This window comes from Pararge aegeria, chromosome 15 (genome assembly GCF_905163445.1).
Source record: "Pararge aegeria chromosome 15, ilParAegt1.1, whole genome shotgun sequence".
In the NCBI taxonomy this organism is placed as follows: Eukaryota; Metazoa; Arthropoda; class Insecta; order Lepidoptera; family Nymphalidae; genus Pararge; species Pararge aegeria.
In genome coordinates this window covers 7,098,204-7,113,435 of record NC_053194.1, presented here as the reverse complement: position 1 = coordinate 7,113,435, position 15,232 = coordinate 7,098,204, and the positions used below count along the sequence as shown (strand labels likewise).

At 34.4% G+C, this 15,232-nt stretch overlaps 2 protein-coding genes across 2 annotated transcripts; both read left to right on the top strand.

The window, feature by feature from the left end:
- Nucleotides 1-1,272: 1,272 nt before the first annotated feature.
- On the top strand, nt 1,273-5,335 carry LOC120629897 (circadian clock-controlled protein daywake-like). Its single transcript, XM_039898974.1, has 5 exons — nt 1,273-1,372; nt 3,045-3,267; nt 4,077-4,207; nt 4,497-4,652; nt 5,173-5,335. Exons 1-5 carry the CDS (start codon nt 1,312-1,314, stop codon nt 5,322-5,324), a joined length of 723 nt encoding a protein of 240 aa, XP_039754908.1. The 5' UTR covers nt 1,273-1,311; the 3' UTR covers nt 5,325-5,335.
- A 3,933-nt stretch (nt 5,336-9,268) lies between these two features.
- Nucleotides 9,269-13,300, top strand: LOC120629967 (circadian clock-controlled protein daywake-like). The gene is made up of 5 exons (XM_039899064.1): nt 9,269-9,370; nt 9,781-10,003; nt 10,984-11,117; nt 11,709-11,864; nt 13,018-13,300. Exons 1-5 carry the CDS (start codon nt 9,307-9,309, stop codon nt 13,167-13,169), a joined length of 729 nt encoding a protein of 242 aa, XP_039754998.1. The 5' UTR covers nt 9,269-9,306; the 3' UTR covers nt 13,170-13,300.
- The last annotated feature ends 1,932 nt before the right edge of the window (nt 13,301-15,232 follow it).

Genomic DNA, 15,232 nt, shown 5'->3' with positions numbered 1-15,232 from the left:
CACGTAAAAAATGTCCAAGAACCTGTCTAATGTGATACGTAAGGTCTATGTACCTATAAAAAAAACGAAAAGCGAAAAATTACAAGTAATTTTATTAAACTTGTGGTGAATTTTGTAAATATAGCAACCCAATAATGATATTTTTTTCTTCAATGTCACATAGCTATACCCATGACAAATGTTAAATGAAGTCATGGTGATAATGTATGAAATGAAATGATGTATTACTCAAAACCTGTCACGACTTTGACCCCACGCAACAATAATAATGATGGTTATTTAATTGAGTTAATTTGATTACTCTTGCTACCTATATTATAGATACATATCAAAAATAAATATAGAAAACTTAAAGTTACCCGCGACTTCGTCTGCCTAAGTCGGATGTTAACAACACATTAGCGGTCAACTACACGACACGGGTCTTCTCCCCGAATAAGAAGGGCTTAGGCCGTAGTCTACGGCCAAGTGCGGATTGGTGGACTTCAGATGTCTTTTGAGAACATATATTGTCGTTTACCGATAAAGCAAGGTATATTAAATTACTGGAAACGCTCATACTTTATAGTAAGGTGCGGGCTGAGGTTCGAACTCGGTCTTAGGTTTCATTAGACAACAAGGAACCCTTATAGTTTCGCCATGCCCGTCTGCGTCTTAGCTCAGAGACTCTTAGAACTAGAATTAGAAGAAGAAGATGAATCACGCTGACAAAGGAAAGGTAGAATAAACACAATTTTCTAGGGTAGAATTGAAATACTCCACCAGTAAAATTAATTGTTTACATACCTATACGTGACTTCCTACACGTACTTATATGTATAATGTAAACAATTTATTTTCTTGTCTTTTAGTGTTGAGTTTCGCTGGTGGAGTCTTTCAATATTTTCATACAGCTATTTTGGTAACTATATTATTGGGAGGCTCTCACAGTAAATGTTTTTAGAGTCATTATTTACCTACCTACGCATTGGTTGTAACTTGGAGCTGTCCTCAAAAGGGAGAAAGGAGGTTTCTGCACTCTTTATGATGATAATGATAGTTACTCTTCAATGGATTTGTAACTATTTATGTAGCAGATTTTTATGTGTAAAAATCTGCCACATAAATTAAACACCGAACCCTAAGCAATTGCTAGAATATTATTAGTAGTACTGAATGATTAATTGTTTTGTTGTTATTTGTACCTGTTGACAGGAATAGGAAGTTCCCTCTTAGGACAGGTTTCAAAGTGCTTAAATAAAGCACGGAGAACTTCTATTTAATACTTAGTAACAAATAGCTTACAGATAGACTTGGTGGTAAAAAATAGTTATGACGGCCGTAACATATTCACTGTTTGTTTTAATGCAGTTATCATTAATTTATGGATCACGTAAGTAATTCCAACTCTGTATTTAAATGAAAATGTTACTCCTATCATCATCAACAGCCTACAAGCCTCCACTGCTGAACATAGGCCTTTCCAAGAGCGCGCCACCACACACGGTCCTCCGCCTTTCTCAACCAGCCGCTTCCAGCCACCTTCCCACGACATCGGTCCCACGACAGACATGACCCGCCCACTGCGACTTCAACTTGCTTATCCTTTGATTTATGTCGGTGACCTTGGTTCTTCTACGGATTTCGTCGTTGCGAATTCTGTCCCGAAGAGAGACCCCCAACATAGCTCGCTCCATAGCGCGTTGTGCGACTTTAAATTTGTGGATCAGGTCGACTGTCGGTGTCCACGTTTCGGCTCCATATGTCATTACGGCCGGACACACTCGTTAAAGAGTTTCGTCTTGAGGTATCGGCGAATCGAAGACTTGACGCAGTTTACCAAAACTATTGCAAAACTATTGAAACAATTGCTCTAGATAAACTAACTTCAATATAGTTCTAAACTCTCTTATCGAATCAATGGGAATTTAAGTTAATCTTCTTCTTGCCATTATCTTTCTCAAACGTAGAAAGTAGAGCTCTCCGTGACGGTGCTCGATCGTGGTAGTTTGCATTTACTACCACCACGCTTCTGCCGCAAAGCAGCATTACTACTTTAATAACAGGTACATGAGGCTAAACACCAGTGGCGTGCACTTCATACATGCACATGCATTTTTAGGGTATGCAGAAGCACTGCATACCCTAAAAATTTTGTATTACTCTGTTTATATGCGATGCTTTTTCACATTAGGTTGCTGTCTGCCTTGTCCGTCAATTATTACTATAAAAAATGGAAACAGATTTTTTTTTTTTGACTTAGCTGGCTGTTTAGAATCGTTTTCAAATCTGACTTCCCCGGCTTCGGCCTTCTTGGAAATTATTTTGTTGAGTATGGTTGTAATTCCTTTGAAATCGCAAAGTGACTCCCTGAGAAGTTTCGCATAATAACATCATTCCTGACACTTTGGAGAAGTTCTTTTTCGCATGAAACTGACAAGTTTAATGCGAAAAAGATTGAAAATAAAATTATTAAATCAAAAGAAACTATTTTCTATAGCCACAGAATTCATGCGTAGGTACTTAAGTATATTGTAGTACCGACGTATCCATAGAAGGTATAATATTTATGAAAAATATTAAGCACGTAATAAAGTTAGGTTTATTCAAAGAAGGAAACCCTACTGCAAGAGCATTTAGAAATTAAAATTTCGGACAAATAATTCCTTGGTAAGATGCACAAGACGTTTGCGTTATTTCGCTTTTGGATTAGGTAAAAGGCTTACAATAAGCTGTCAGTTCAAAATTATATTTTAATAAAAAGGTTTACTTAGGTTTTTTTATACATTTTGAACAAATTGGAAGATTTTTCAGAGCACTTTTAAAAATAACGACTTAATTGCACCAATAACAGAAACAACCTTAATACGTGTTGAAATAAGATGCATAAAATTGATATCATTGTCATCATTATGTCAACCAATGAGCGTCCACTGCTGGACAGGTCATTTGAAGGTAGTTCCAAATACCGGTTTTGGGCTGCCTCCGCACTTGATATCAATTAGCAAGAAATAAGTTTCGTTATTTAAATCCAACTGAAGTATCATGTTTTTTATTATTTTTAGCGGTGATAATACCATATAAGTGTTTATTATGGGATTCTTCATGCCTAACTGCGAGTGCGCAAGCGGCCGTGCGATCTTTCACCTCTGGAATACCTGAACTGGGTATCGAACGTCTTGACACTATGTTTATCGACGGCCTGCACATAGATCAGGATGGATATAAAGCTGACTGGAACAATATTTATTTACAGGGCATGAGGAACACAATTGTTGATAAACTCAGGTTTGCTTCAATTGTACATAATATTTTTTTATATTTGTTTTTGTTGATTCTATATTTGCAAGTTTTATCCGTTTTACTCTTTATGTCCGGTGGCATTCATTTCATACATGCATAAAGGCACTGGCTACCCTAAATTTTATAAATCCCCGTATAAGAGCTTTAGTGGGATGATTTTTTAGAGGATGATTTTTCACTTAACGCCATCTTCCTGTTGTTTGCCTGCCCTGATCAGAAACCACCATGTATACCTTTTAGTGGTTGGTTTTGCGGTAAAATATCGCACCCTATGGCAAAGAAACTGCGTAACGCCAAATACTCCTGTTGTAAGTGTTCCCTCGGGAACTACTTCAGGAATCCTATAAGGTAGTCAAATTTCATCCAAATCTGTTGTGTTAAGTTACTTTTAGTTTTAATATAATAAAATTCTTATAATTATTATGAGTTGGCACTGAAAACCTACTTAGTTAATTATACTTATTATGATATGTTAAAACAGACCTAAATCAAATCAACGAAATTTCCCTGCCTATTTTCTATTCACAGACATCAATTTCGTTATATACTTACTAATTTAATAAATGCGATAGTGTGTTTGTTTGTCTATCCTTCCTTCACGCCCTAATTAAGCAACCAGTCAATTTGAATTTTGGCTGAGTTAGTTAACAGACAAAGTAACATTGGCTACTACACGGTTCCGATGGGTTTAAAAAACAGTAATAAACACGGACGAAGCGCGCAGGCAACGGCTAGTATATAGATAATATCATAGATTTTCACGTGAGTTGACTTTTTAACTTTTCTTTTCTCAGCATTGACATGAACTCCAAAGTGCTACGCCTGTTGTTCCATACAAACTTGTCGTTGAAAGCCCATTATGTAAAACAGGGGTATTTGCTTTCCTTACCAGTGTCAGGTGACGGAGAAGTGGCTATGCAGATGCGTAAGTTGTCAAACGTCAAATTTTTCTTTATTAAATTAGACCCGTAGATGGCACTATTGATGCGTACATTACATGGTATTGAGATGAAGGCGACAACGAAACTAAAGCTACGCGGGTTCCAAAAGCGCCCAGTGTAAGAAGAAACCAACAACAAACTTAGCCGGGTGTTAAGTTATCACCGTCTAATTTGATTAAGATATTTCTTCTGGCGAGGGTTTTGATTTTTTTTCTTGTTATTTGGCTTAGCTAACTGCGTATGCACTATTAACAATAACTTCGTTTATTTCAGAGAATGTCCACATGGAATTTGTAATTCCCTTCGAAATCATAAAAAATGTTAAAGGCAGAGATATTATGGATCTAAAAGGTTATCAATATTGGTATGATATAAAGGATGGTGTTGATGTGCATTTCGGGAATCTTTATTATGGAAATAATGAATTAAGTGAGTCAGACAAAAATGTATCTTCTCCCACAGCGTTATCAACTCTCAGAGCACTGCCGCACAAGTGAAAGTTATATCCAAGTAATATATGTGTAATAATAAACGGGGGAAAACTTCTCCTATTCTATGATCCCGTCCTTTAGCAAGTGGGCACGTTATATCCCTTGGAGATAGGAGGAGATAAAAAATATATCTCCCATCATTATGATGGGGGATATATTTTTTATCTCCTGCCCGTGCTAGTCCTGCAGTAGCCTCTGCTGAACTGAACCTCTCCCAAAGTGAAGGTTTTGCTGTCACCTAGTATAGCCATAATCTAATAGTAGTAGCACAGAGAACGCCGCTGCCCGTTCTCTCTTGTATTCCCTTAGTCGCCTCGTACGATATCCGCGGGAAGACGAAGGCTTGCCACAACTAGTTTCTTATATGCCACCACCACACGGCACAATGTACACTGTAATACAGTACTAACGGCATATTATCTACAATGAAATTTATTAATATTTTTATATTGTTCCAGGCCGGAAAATGCACACATTGATACAACAAAACTGGAAGCTCCTAACAGTAAAATATGGCCGTTACTTGTTCGACAAGAGTAATGACAAAATTTTCAACGCTATCCGAAATTATATGCACTCTCGACCTTTGGATACTGTTACCCTATACTAATTTTATAAAAAGTGCACTTAGTGAATTATAAATAAGAATGTACTTATCTATTGTCATTACATAAAATATTTCAGCATTAATAATTATTCTTTAATTTTATATTCCTACCTATAGTAGCATAGTATCTTGTTTGAAAAAGTAAGTATTTATATCATACAAGGTAATTTAAAAAGATTTAAGAGATCGCCTGCGATGTAGCCTGTAGGTACTTATTTACACATGTTACATACACTTGCAATCCGTTCCGAAGGTTCACATGGGTGGGCGCTATGGTCATATGAATGGGGGTACCCGTGCAGATCCCAGGCAGGGGCTATTTGCGAATGTATATTTACTGAACCTTCTGGTTCAGTCCGGTCGAAGGTCATGGTTAGTTACCGCGTTACAAACAAAGACTTGCCGTTAAGTGAAGCGTTCCGGTACAATGCCGGTTAGAAACAGTTTAAGGGTTTGGGTCTAATATACCTAATCAGGCTAGCTAGCCTGCTACTATAGACGGCAACATCACTTACCTCCAGGTAGATATGCAGTGAAGGGCTAATTTGTGGTGTTAAAAAAAAATTACATTATATTACATTTGTATTTATTTCTTGTAGAACGTGACAAAATCAGAAATGGTATGTAGTTAAGTAAGCCTAAAAAAGTGGAAGAAAAAGATATACCTACATGTAAAGAATAAATTATAATAAACAATAAATAAAAATAGTTTATATGGGTAAATAAAATTACTGTAAACACTAAAGGCTGGAGCCTTCTAAGGGTAGTATTACTACCCCTGTGTCAGAAGACACCGCTCTTCCATAACAAGAAATAAACATAAAAACGAGGGTAGGTATACAAACAAAAATATTTGTGTTGATATTAGAAATAATAGACATGTTACACAACAGAAAATTATTAATCGTATGTAGTTACGAAACGAAAGAGTATGTAGTTACGAACCGAAAGGGTATGTAGTTACGAAACGAAAGGGTATATAGTTACGAAACGAAAGGGTATATAGTTACGAAACGAAAGGGAATACGGAAAGGATCCAGATATATCTGGAACTACCACTACGATTGTAAAATCATTCCGCTAATTAGTCCATTTATTGAGAAAAGTGATAATTTAGATACATTATTTTCTTTCTTTTGTCTCCCATATAGCTCTTATAGAGCTTCAATATATTTATACGTAGTGTATATTTATTTATTAATTATTATAAGGTTGCTTTATGAACGTTTCGTTCTTTCGTTTCCATTTTCATATTTCTCCTTTAATTACGTCTTTATTACACCGTACACTGTTTTCCATAAAACATGTAGTTTTTGCTTAAGAAGTTTATTGATGGCTTGATTATGATAATTATTATATTTGGTTGGCGAATGCATTAACATATTTCCTTTGTTCTTGAATATTTTGAACTCAGTTTATTATTAGCTTCATATATTTACTCAGCTTTGAATGCGATGCTTGTATCACAATTGGATTTAGTTAATCCCATTTATGCCATGAAGCTGGATAACTATCAATACAAGCAAGTAGGTAATTGGATTCAACGTATAATACGTTGGCTGCCGGTTAATGTATTTCAAGAAGATTTAAAATTGAGCACAGTTTACAAAAGGAGATTGGTGAAAACTCAATTATGACTCGGTCCACTTAGGGAAGGTCCAAAATTAACATAATTATACAGGGTGAGGTTTTGAGACGGGCGTTTTATAGGTACTCGAACCGAGATAAGTATATAAAAAGAATTCGCTTTGTTCATCTTGAGTTTTCTGAACCTAGAAGAGGAGGAAAAATTTTGTGTTTCGATTTTCGTCTACGTACAAAAATTTTGGAACGAAAAATGAAAATAATCATGAAGTTATACCTACTTTACTGCCTCCGGCGCTACAACCATGTGTAGATCTTGGCTTTATCGACTACTTTTCCTAATTGGATTCTACCTTTCATTTCCTTCTTCCACAATTTCATTTTCCAATTTTCTGTAAAACCTCTATCTACTACACAATCCATTCAACTTTTTCTGGGTCCTCCTATGTGTCTTTGTTGCTGTGGTGTTGACCCATGACAAAGTGGATTTTGTCATGGGTTGGTTTCATGATTTTTTAGTAAATATACTCTATCATAAAACCTATTAATAACTCATAATAGAGGCCCATAAGAATGTGTGTCAATATGAATTGAGGACTGTAACTGGACTTTGACACTTAGATATCAGCTCGTCATTATCAACCCTTTACCTGCAGGGTCGGGTCTCCTCTCAGAATACGAAGGGCTTAGAAAAGCTATAGTCGACGAGAAGGGCCAAGTGCGGTTTGGTAGACAGACAAAAAATTGTGGAGATTTGTCAGATAAGTCCGAAAAGTCAGAGTTGCGTTCCATAGACCAAACTCGGTTCCCTCGAAAGGAAGACCGAAGTCTTACCCACGGGGCTATTACAGCATCAACCTAAAATAGCTTCCTTAAATATACGTGGTACATGACCACGATCCGTGCAACTGGGTCGAAATATCGACAATTCCAAAAATATTATCGTGGTATGTACCCGTTGAACTATATTTAAGAAATGTTGATTAACCACGATAATCTTAGTTTAAAATCTTAAATAGCTTCTACTTAAACAAATAATCGTTTGTTTTAATAATGGTAGATAACATATAAAAAAAGTGTTAGTAACCATTTTTTCTAACGTATCTATGTTAGTTTTGCTAGTAAAATTAAAATTTTAATATCCTTAAAAATAACCTAACAGTTCATCTAATCAAGTAATTTAAGTTATTTGTTGATAAGTTAAGCTGCTAATTATTAATTATTAATTTAAAACGCTATGTTTAGCTAAATTGTCAATTAAGAAAACACACAATACAATGTGGCCGATATAAAAAAAAAAAATAGTACTTTTTAAGTTCTTAGGGTTTTCCGGTTTAACGAGTGGTCCAATATACCATACTTTCCCCTATAAATTATAAACGGTGGTGCACATTTGGTATTGCAATTGCCTGACTGGCTTGTGATTACCCCAATAATATTAAGCGTTCGTACTGATTTTATGGCCGGTTGCTGGGTTTTCATAAACGTAGTCCGAATTGGACCTAATAATATATGTAGTAGTTTAGTGGCTGGCAGGCAAACTTGATCTGACTGACTGATCTGATCAGAGGACAAATAACCTTTGATTAATATATCTTTTCCATAAATTATCTGGTATAATTGTATGTGATGCATTTTTATATGTAATTCTTTAAATTTCGTACTTTTCGACTTGACTCTTTGTATGGGTGTCTGCCGAGATAAGGTTTACGAGTTAACGTGCTTAATTTATCAAGTTGTAAATTTTTTTATCCTCCGTATTTTAATTAGATAAGACTCTTTAATTGTTATATTTAGTACAACATACATATAAAACAGTACCATGACTGACTAGCTCACTGACTGACAGACAATGTTGGTAAAGCCACTATAATAGGATAATACACTAATACTTAGATAATAAAGCTTAAATCGCTAAAGATAGATCGAAATAATATTTTAACACGTAGGTCATTAATTCAATATGTTAGAACTGACGTAGGTATTTCGGTGAAAGGGTGTACAATAGGACAGTTTTTTCGAGAATTCATCCTCCTAATTGTGAGTACTCCGGGCCTTAAACGGGAAACAATTAGGTTATGGGGATCCAGTTTTTAGTTTAAGTTTACAAATACGGTTATTTATTACATTAGACTACACTTATTAATAAAATAAAATACTAGTTGTATTTTATTGATAAGTGTAGTCTAATGGTCTAACTCGGGATTTAAGACCCTCAATCGAGATGGTCAGCGGTAGTCAAAGAAAATATCTTACTTACATTGGTAATCCCCCACGGACATAGTTGGCGCTGTCAGCTAGTGGTATAAAATACAGGTACATAAAACAACACAAATTTTCGTAGCATCCAGTCTTGTCTTGTAATTTAATTCACTACATCTATATCAACGGTAGTTTAACAATGAAAAACATTGGTATATTACAGTTACTAGCATTAATACAATTGCCATACGCCAGAGGAACGCGTAAGTGTTTTTCAATTCTTGAAGGTTTAACTATTTATAATTCAACAAAAATTAAAACAGAAATTAAAACAAAAATTAGTCCTTTCGAATGAAACCCTTTTAATCTAGTTAACTCATAATAGCTCGATTAAGTGGGTTATCGTATTAATTCACAATTTTAAAGTTCTAATTAACCGTTGCACAAATACTATTCAAACAAATAATACAAAAATAAAAACAAATAAAAACCGGCTTAGTGTCTATACATTGTATAATAGAATTACGAAATATTATTGAAGGATGTAGTAGTATATTTCATAAGGAATCATCCTGTAAAAATATTAAAGCAAAAGAAACGTATAATATTTATTTTTATCGCACTAAATGGCTCGTTTTTATTATTTTATTAACGGGTTTCTATTCTTTTGCAGAATATCTACCAGCTACGAAATGCTCGCTCAGCGATTCTGACTGTTTGACAGCGCAAGCACAAAAAATTTTAGAAATATTCGTTGATGGCATTCCCGAAATTGGCATTCAAAAACTAGATGAATTACCTGTGGGCGACGTACAAAATGTTGCTGATAATTTTCTTTTTAATTGGACCGATGTGAGAGTTGGTGGATTGAGAAATGCAGTTATTGATAATGTCAAGTAAGTTTACTGATTGTTCATCTTTGTCGAATCCATAATAATATATCATATTAAGTGAAATTTTCAAAATTATACATTGCGAAATGTTTTTACTCAGTTTTTTTTTTTTTTTTTAATAATCTCATCATTGCCTCTATTACTACTTTAAATTGTCATTATCTATTAATTTAAAAAATTAACCTAAATTTTTAATAGATTAGATGTACCTAACATGTAACCGAACTTCGGTTACATGTTAGGTACAATTCTGATTCTTTTTACAATTCTGAATATATTTCCTACTAACTTAAATTCACTTTCATTACCTTTCTTCTCTAAGTCATCGGTGGCTCTTCTTACGATTCCGTATTGCTTCATAATCATCAATACACCAGTGTAATGCTGGAATAAAGGCCTTTCCAGTGGGAGGGTGAGTCCATATTCACCAGGCTGGGTAGAAATTGCAGTAAATAGTAGTAACACATAGAACGCTACTGCCCGTTTTTCGTTATATTCGGGTCTATCGGGCTTAAGGGGTTTGGAATGTTATTACTAGGATTTCTTTATTTCCTTACCCACTTTAATTCCCATTTTAATTTTACTGAACTCTGAAGATTTTTATATTTATATATTAAAAATAAACATATCCTCATAAAAAAATATTCTAATCTTCATTATATTATATACCTAATATCATTTAAATAATTATATATATATATTTTTTTTATTGTTTATCATATAAATTTATTTTTTGCGCCCACTTATTAATGCTCGTTTTGCTCGAACCAAGGTTGGCTGGTAGAGGTGGAATGCTTAGCATAAAGTTTTTGTACATTGTTTTTTTCTTGTAGTAAGTAAAAATGAAAATTGATTACCAAATATATCAAAATTAAAAATTTTAGAATATGATTAATATGGTTTTATAATATACTCGTATCTACAAAAATTCTAAGCTCGGCACGGTATCAATAATACATTTCTAATAAACTTTTATTTTACAGGATAAGTATGGAATTAAAAACTATACGAGTATTGTTTCATTCAACTTTGAATATGCGATTTAATTATGTTATGGATGGTTTGCTACTATCTATATTTCCTGTTTTTGGCAATGGAAAGGGAGAATTAATACTAAGTAAGATATTGTTACTTTTTTATATTTTGGTGCTAGAACTTAAAACTCAAAGGTAATGCATAAATGGTTGAATGTCGAAGGGTTCGTGGTTTTTTCCCAGGGCCTGATTTAGCCGCAGCTATGTTTGGCTATCTGTAAATTATTTGTCGTTGCAAACAAGCTTTAATGTTTTAAGAATCATTGCAAGGTTGACTAGCTAAAGCTATTGGTATTCTACAAGAGGGTTTGTAGAACTATTCGACTGAATTCTCCCTCACCTTTTTACCACCCAAATACTAAACATCGTAAGAATCTGCTCCGTTATGCCATTTAAGTGGCATAATATACCTACCTGGATATTCCATATCATCTTTAGCCATTTGGGCTCGGGTTGGGATGTAGGTACCCCATATTATGGAAACAGGTCACCTGTTACTAGAAAGGGAAAAGCATAGACCTTCTACAGCGCATTATAACGGTAATTAATTATTATCATACAACAAAAGCCGGGACTAACTTTTTATGGGGCTGGATGGTGCCATTTTCGTAACGATAGACCACGCCACCACCACCGTAATCGAATTTGATGACGCTAAAATACACATGTTTCAGATAAAATGCAAATGGAATTATTATTTGTGTTTGACATTGTAAAAGATAATAATGGTAAGGACATAATGGATTTGAAGAAATATTATTACGGATATGATACACTCAACGGTATTCAAGGTCGCTTAGACAATTTATACAACGGAGATAAGAAAAAGAGTAAGTAATAACGTAATATCGTTACTGTTTGCCCACCTTCTGGTAAGTGTCGAATAGCCTAAACGTACGTTTGGTCACTTTCTTATTAAATACCAAGCGACAAAAGACAAAATGTGTTAATAAGCTATCCGACACTTATCAGAAGGTGGTGTAACAGGCCCAAAGGGTAATCAGTTATCACTTATACTTGGGTTATGCTTTCGCGTACCTTATAGAAAGTTATTTAGAATGATTCCGTTATCTCATATCTTTAAACGAGCAATTCTTATATATATATATATATATATATATATATGTATATATATATATACTTGGAATCTCGGAACCGGCTCCAACGATTTTCATGAAATTTAGTTTCGGGGGCGATAAATAGATCTAGCTAGGATTCATTTATATTGGAATCTCTGGCAAAAACTGCCAAAAATATCTATTTTGAGATATTCTGATGCATGCGATGCGTGAACGGTGAACGTTACGCCAAAGTGTAAGTATATCGGAATCGTCGGAATTGTTGTTTCTTTAAAGTTCTATAAAACAGTCCGAGACAACATACGAATATTTTTTTACCATAGCGCGGGTCCACTAGTTAATATTAAAGAAAAAATGAATATTAGCTACAGCATTTTTTAAGATAGTGCAAAGTAAAAAAAACATGGTATATCATCATCATCATCATCATCATCATCATCATCATAATATACCCATAACCAGCATACTACAGGGCACAGGTCTCCTTTTAGAATGAGAATGCTTAAGGCCACACTGGTCAAATTCAGATTGATAGACGTCACACGCCTTTGAGAACGTTGTGGAGTACTTTCTGGCATGCAGGTTTTCTCACTGCGGTTTCCGGTACCTTTAAAGTAATTGATATTTAAAATATCCTTTTCCTATTCCTAAAATTAAAAAGACACATAACGCCGTAATCTGGGAAATGATCTGGCTCTAACCACTAGGCTATCACCGATTATAAATTAAGGCGTCTTTATTTTAATTTACAATGGTTTGGAGTACCGGTAGTCGAAAACGTCCTTCGATTGGTAGCGTACAAGTCTTATTCTAGGGGTAGGTGCTGTAACAGCGAACCCGACAGCATGGATAACTCTTCTCGATCTACTTGGTTGTGTATTTGTAAATATTCAATTTATTTCAGGTGAAGTCTTTCATAAAATAGCAAATGAAAGTTGGAGAGTGATGTCAGCTAACTTTGGCAAATCTTTTCAAGGAAAAATCACCAGCCTACTCTTTGAAGCAGTAAAACTCTACATGCGTTCACGACCTTTAGAAGAGTTGGCTTTGTATTAATTAAACGTACAGTAAAAGAATAACAGTTTGAAAAAGAAATAACCAGAGTAATTCTCTAGGTACGAGCCAGCTTAGTCTCGACCTATAAGCCAGCGTGTATAAACTTTATAAGAAAAATGATATATTTTGGAATCTTCATATTGAGACCTTTTATTTAATATCTTATAATTTATATTTTTTTTTATATAATATAATTTACATTCATTTTGTGTACTTTTTTTGTACCCCTATTGTTAAATACCGCGTACTTAACGGTTCTTTTACATTATTTTTTGAAGTTATTCTTTTTTTGGCGCGTTAGGGAAAAATTATGAGTGTAAATTTTTAAGATGCGCGCGCACATCGTCACAAAGTCAACATTTTAGTTTTTAAAAAAAGCTTTGGCAGTGTACACTTTCAATTGTCAAAGTCTGCGGGCTCATTCCGGTGATTAAATTGATTCAACTGTACAAAAATCTCGAATTTTAATGTGAGTAAGACTTGGTGGTCCTATAATAAGACAGCTAGATAATGCGTTATTATAAAACTTTCAATGTATTAAATACCTAATTTTTCTGGTGGCGAAAGATTACATTTTTTATTTAATTTTAGGATCTCTTTCTGTGTCTGTCTTACTTTATGCATATACCGCTGAAACTTTTGAACAGATTTAAGTGCAATTTGGAACACTCACAGCTGATAATCTGGATTAACATTAAGGTTACGCTTTTTCTTATTTTTCGATGAGAGTTTTTGTAGGGAATTCTATAACCGATATTAACCCTATAACAATTTTTTTTATTACCTCAGAACTCTGTCATTAAAAGCAGATTTGTTTTTTTAAAACGGTGTACTTTCAAAGTTGTCCCATTGTCTTTAGGTCCAGATCTGTTCAGGAACCCTTTCAATATTAAAAGGGAGGATGATTTGAACATTTGCGTTCGAAAAGCACTATTTGGTGCTAAACTGGTGATGACGGCCACGGATGGTCAGCGGAACTACACAAAAATAAGTATTGCACGGGTTGTGATTCGATTCTGGAATAAATAGCAATTTATGCTGGTTACAATAAAACTGCTGATGTTGAAGTTACGGGAGAACTCCTCAACCATGAACCATGTTCGGGAAAATAAATATTTTGTAAATTGCGGATCTAGCACAAAAAAGCGTGTTAAAATATTTTTTGTCACAAAAAAGCGACTTTTTTATACATCTAAAAAACAAGAAATTAATCTTTTCTACAACATTTTTAAGTCGGTGCCAAGTAAAATGAAAGAATGAATTTAACTGGTAAGTACCACTTTCCTTGCTACTATAAGTACTTATATGTACATATATGCAAGTTTATAAGTTACTTGGCACCAACATAAAAATGTTGTAGTAAATGTTTATTTCTTGCTTTTTGTTGTATATTAGTCTGTTTTTTGTCGGTTCAATAAATGGACATATCTTTGAGCTCCCGTCTCTTTATGGGAGAATTTAGGCTGTATGTAGGCCGCTTCGCCTGCCAATTGGAAACTAGTAGACTCCACACGCCTGTGGGAACATTATGGAGAACTTTAGGTTATGTAGGTTTGCTCACGATGTTTTTCTTCATTGAGTGTTATTTATTGGTTACTTTAAATGCACATTACTTCGATCCCGCGTAACTGAAGCCCAAGTTTATCTACTAGGCTACACACGAGCATATTATATTTTATATAAGGGCAAATAATTTTAATAGCAAAAGTTTTGCCGGCTGATTTACAACTAAAATATGTGAGGCGTATATATATATATATATATATAATATTCTGACTGACAGATAATCAACGCAAAGCCTTAACCGATGGGGTTAGAAACTTGAAATTTTGACAGTATGTATAGGTCTGACAGTATTTTATATAGGGGCTTAAAACTTGTATGAAAGTCTGTCATTTTTCAAACAATATCCATGAAAAATTAAACTTGGTACTTTGGTTTAATCCGTCGCAGCGTCCGATTGTACGCAGATCGCCAAGCTTAAAAAACAGACATTAACACGCACGATATCAGTCATTGCGATCGACCACTATGATTCTTTTGCATCGGGACATGTCATTACA

Coding starts and splice junctions, on each gene's coding strand:
- LOC120629897 (XM_039898974.1), top strand. CDS start 1,312: ATGACGGCCGTAACATATTCACTGTTTGTTTTAATGCAGTTATCATTA. Junction 1,373..3,044: donor ATCATTAATTTATGGATCAC/GTAAGTAATTCC, acceptor TATTATTTTTAG/CGGTGATAATACCATATAAG. Junction 4,653..5,172: donor TTATGGAAATAATGAATTAA/GTGAGTCAGACA, acceptor ATATTGTTCCAG/GCCGGAAAATGCACACATTG.
- LOC120629967 (XM_039899064.1), top strand. CDS start 9,307: ATGAAAAACATTGGTATATTACAGTTACTAGCATTAATACAATTGCCA. Junction 11,118..11,708: donor AAAGGGAGAATTAATACTAA/GTAAGATATTGT, acceptor CACATGTTTCAG/ATAAAATGCAAATGGAATTA. Junction 11,865..13,017: donor CAACGGAGATAAGAAAAAGA/GTAAGTAATAAC, acceptor AATTTATTTCAG/GTGAAGTCTTTCATAAAATA.